At 39.8% G+C, this 3233-nt stretch overlaps 1 protein-coding gene across 1 annotated transcript; it reads left to right on the forward strand.

Annotated features, from left to right (window-relative positions):
* The first annotated feature begins 1713 nt into the window (after window positions 1–1713).
* On the forward strand, window positions 1714–3028 carry LOC100654573 (olfactory receptor 4K3-like). The gene has a single exon (XM_003423711.3). The coding sequence runs from the start codon at window positions 2058–2060 to the stop codon at window positions 3003–3005; it is 948 nt and encodes a 315-aa protein (XP_003423759.2). The 5' UTR covers window positions 1714–2057; the 3' UTR covers window positions 3006–3028.
* The last annotated feature ends 205 nt before the right edge of the window (window positions 3029–3233 follow it).

The raw sequence follows: 3233 nt of genomic DNA on the forward strand, positions 1-3233 counted from the left end.
TTTATAGACCAGATGTTACAGCATGTTTCATTTCTCTTTCTTTCTCTTAGTTAATAATGCGTCAAGTTCATATGATAAAATCCAGTCTTAAACATTCTTTGTTATTTACTTTATCAGCTTTTCTTTAAATAAGGAGACACAGGCCATATCTTCATTATTAATAAAGGAACCTAGAGGTAAATTTTGCAGCCACACAAGTCAAATAATAGATATTATTTGTCTTATCATTTCTGTGGTCCAAGAGAAGGTGCTTTCCCACCCCACCATGTCCATGCCCTGTACGTAAAGTACTTAAAAGCAATCACAACATTTTGAGATCCATATGTATGTAACTCCCGCCAAACCCAACTTAAGTGTCTTAATAATTCCCACAGCAACCTGAAATTTTTTTATTCCCTGAGCAGCAGCCGGTCTTTTTCATGCCATGTAATTCACTGAGTCAGTTCAATACCAATACAGGTGTTATAAATACAAAGGTCCCCAAAACTGTGAGCCTTCTTTCCACCACGAATCAGGCATAGGATTGATGTAAGACCACTCTGGAGCAGTTGCCACTGCTTTCAAGGATTAGTTGGGTGTCGGAATACAATTAGGTATGTGGAAAAGGCCTTAAAATCATCGAGATCAATTTCCCCTGTGTATGAGGATTCTAAGGCATCAGTTGAGTCAGTAAATTACCCAATCTCACACACCTAGGCCACGATTTTGAAGCCACATTTTCCGAGTCACAGATCACAGCTATTTCTGCCACACTCATCTAAGTTAGAGCTTTGCTGGAGACATCTTTTTAATACCAGGTATGTGGGTGCAGAATCAAATAGGGTAAAAGTTTCTGGGATGGGTAAAGTCAGAAGAACAAGGTGGAGTCAATGAAAGAGCACCAAACTTCAGAACAAAAAATCAGTGAGTATTGGGTAGTTCCTTGTGTAAAACTGGATTTTGTCTTAGAATAATTTATTTAGGATGTATATTTATAACAGAGTTTTGAGAAAGAAAAGAAAAGGCTTAGTCTAGTAGCAAGATGAAAGGAGTTTTATCATGGATTTTAGGTACACGCCATTTCAATTAGTTTTCAGTGCACTTTGTAAAGTCCTCTCAGATCTCAGTGAGAGTTTCCTCAGTCCCGTTGTTACTGCTGAGACATGTTGTTACATAACTTTCCCTAGATTCACCACCACCATCTTCTGCCTCTCTGTAAACTTGGCTCATATAAGACCCACATAACCTTTGGAAACAGGAAGAGACTTCTGTCTTAAACTCCTTTAGTGAAAGTCTATACAATCTAGCAGTTAAAAAATACCTGGTTTCAGGCAGCATGGTATTTAACAGAACCGTTCTATTTAAAATATACATGAAAATGTATGAAACTTCTAGGCTCATTATGTTCACTAGCCTTTTAAAAATATGTGACTTCGTGGTTCAGGACAAAGGTCATTCAGAATGCCTGCCTCATTCTCAAATGAAGAACTAAGAACAGAAAGTTATTTCATTTTTATTCTGAAAAATCTCCATTAAAAATCGAAACAGGGATATTCTTCTGTAGCCATTTCCCCTTTCTTCTTACTCACTGCGAGAGACCGCTTCTGCCCACGTCTTTCCACAGTTGTATTCTTACTAATACTCCAGTCATGATTCTCTAATTTACCTCCCTCCAATCTTGCAATATCATTGTGATGTTTGGAAAATTATTACCATCCCCTTCCCCTTCAAAAACTGCTGGCAGCTAACTATAAAATTTTTTAAGTATTTCACAAACTGAGAAAATATTCTAATAGTTTAATTTGTATTCCTTTTACGAATATTTGCATTCCACTTGTAAGGCAAATCGCTGAGTTATAGGAATTAATCTTGAATTGAACCATTTGTAGTATTTGGAAAGGCCACTGGGGGAAATAATTGACCACTGTGAGTAGGACAGAGATGCAATAGGGAAATCTGGTGGGGGGTATCACCAAAAACATTCTATGCAGAAAATCTTACTTTGAGTTTGTTGCTGTATTTTTTCCTAGTTCTTCTCTCATCTGGGAATGTTAGAGTCTCTCCAGAAATCAAGGTGAATGGCTTGGAGCAATCAGTCAGTCGTGACTGAATTCATACTACAGGGTCTGTCCAGCTCTTGGGAACTCCAGATCTTCTATTTCCTGTTTTTCTCCACGGTCTATGTAGCCACTGTGCTGGGGAACCTCCTTATTGTGTTCACTATAGTGTCAGAGCCACACCTGCACTCCCCCATGTACTTTCTGCTGGGCAATCTGTCCTTCATTGACATGTCTCTGGCCTCCTTTGCCACCCCCAAAATGATTGCAGATTTCCTCAGTGAGTACAAAGCCATTTCTTTTGAAGGCTGCATCACTCAGATATTCTTCCTGCATCTCTTAGGGGGTGTTGAGATCGTCTTGCTGATCTCCATGTCCTTTGATAGGTATGTTGCTATAAGTAAGCCTCTGCGTTACTTAACCATCATGAGTCAGAGAATATGTGTTGGCCTCGTGGCACTCTCCTGGATTGTTGGCATCTTCCATGCCATGAGTCAGTTAGCATTTACTGTGAATCTACCCTTCTGTGGACCCAACGTAGTGGACAGCTTCTTTTGTGACCTCCCCTTGGTGATTAAACTTGCCTGTGTTGACACCTACATTCTGGGGGTCTTCATGATCTCCACCAGTGGCATGTTTGCCCTGGTGTGCTTCATCCTTTTGGTGATCTCCTACACTATCATCCTGGTCACTGTGAGACAGCGCTCCTCTGGAGGGTCTTCCAAAGCCCTCTCCACTTGCAGTGCACACTTCACCGTTGTGACCCTTTTCTTTGGTCCATGCATTTTCATCTATGTGTGGCCTTTCACAAATTTCCCAATAGACAAAGTGCTCTCAGTATTTTATACCGTTTTCACTCCCCTCTTGAATCCAGTGATCTATACCCTTAGAAATAAAGATGTCAAGGATTCCATGAGGAAGCTGAGTAGTCGTATCTTTAAGTCAAGTAAGACTGATCATACCCCTTGATTTCCCTCACACAAAGATGAAATTCTTGTTCAGCATTTCTCCAGCTCATTCAGTTGGTCAGCATAACTTCCTATTTTAATAAATTAATATTAGCCATGGCAGAACTGTTCCTGTAATCAACCTCAGAAGTCACTAAGCTCTGTTCATATTTAATCAGTCCTTGCTTAACCTAACCCTTACCACAGGACGTTATCAAACTCATTCTCAATATTTTAGTCCACATTTTAA

The sequence above is a fragment of the Loxodonta africana genome, chromosome 10, assembly GCF_030014295.1.
Source record: "Loxodonta africana isolate mLoxAfr1 chromosome 10, mLoxAfr1.hap2, whole genome shotgun sequence".
NCBI classification, from domain to species: domain Eukaryota; kingdom Metazoa; phylum Chordata; class Mammalia; order Proboscidea; family Elephantidae; genus Loxodonta; species Loxodonta africana.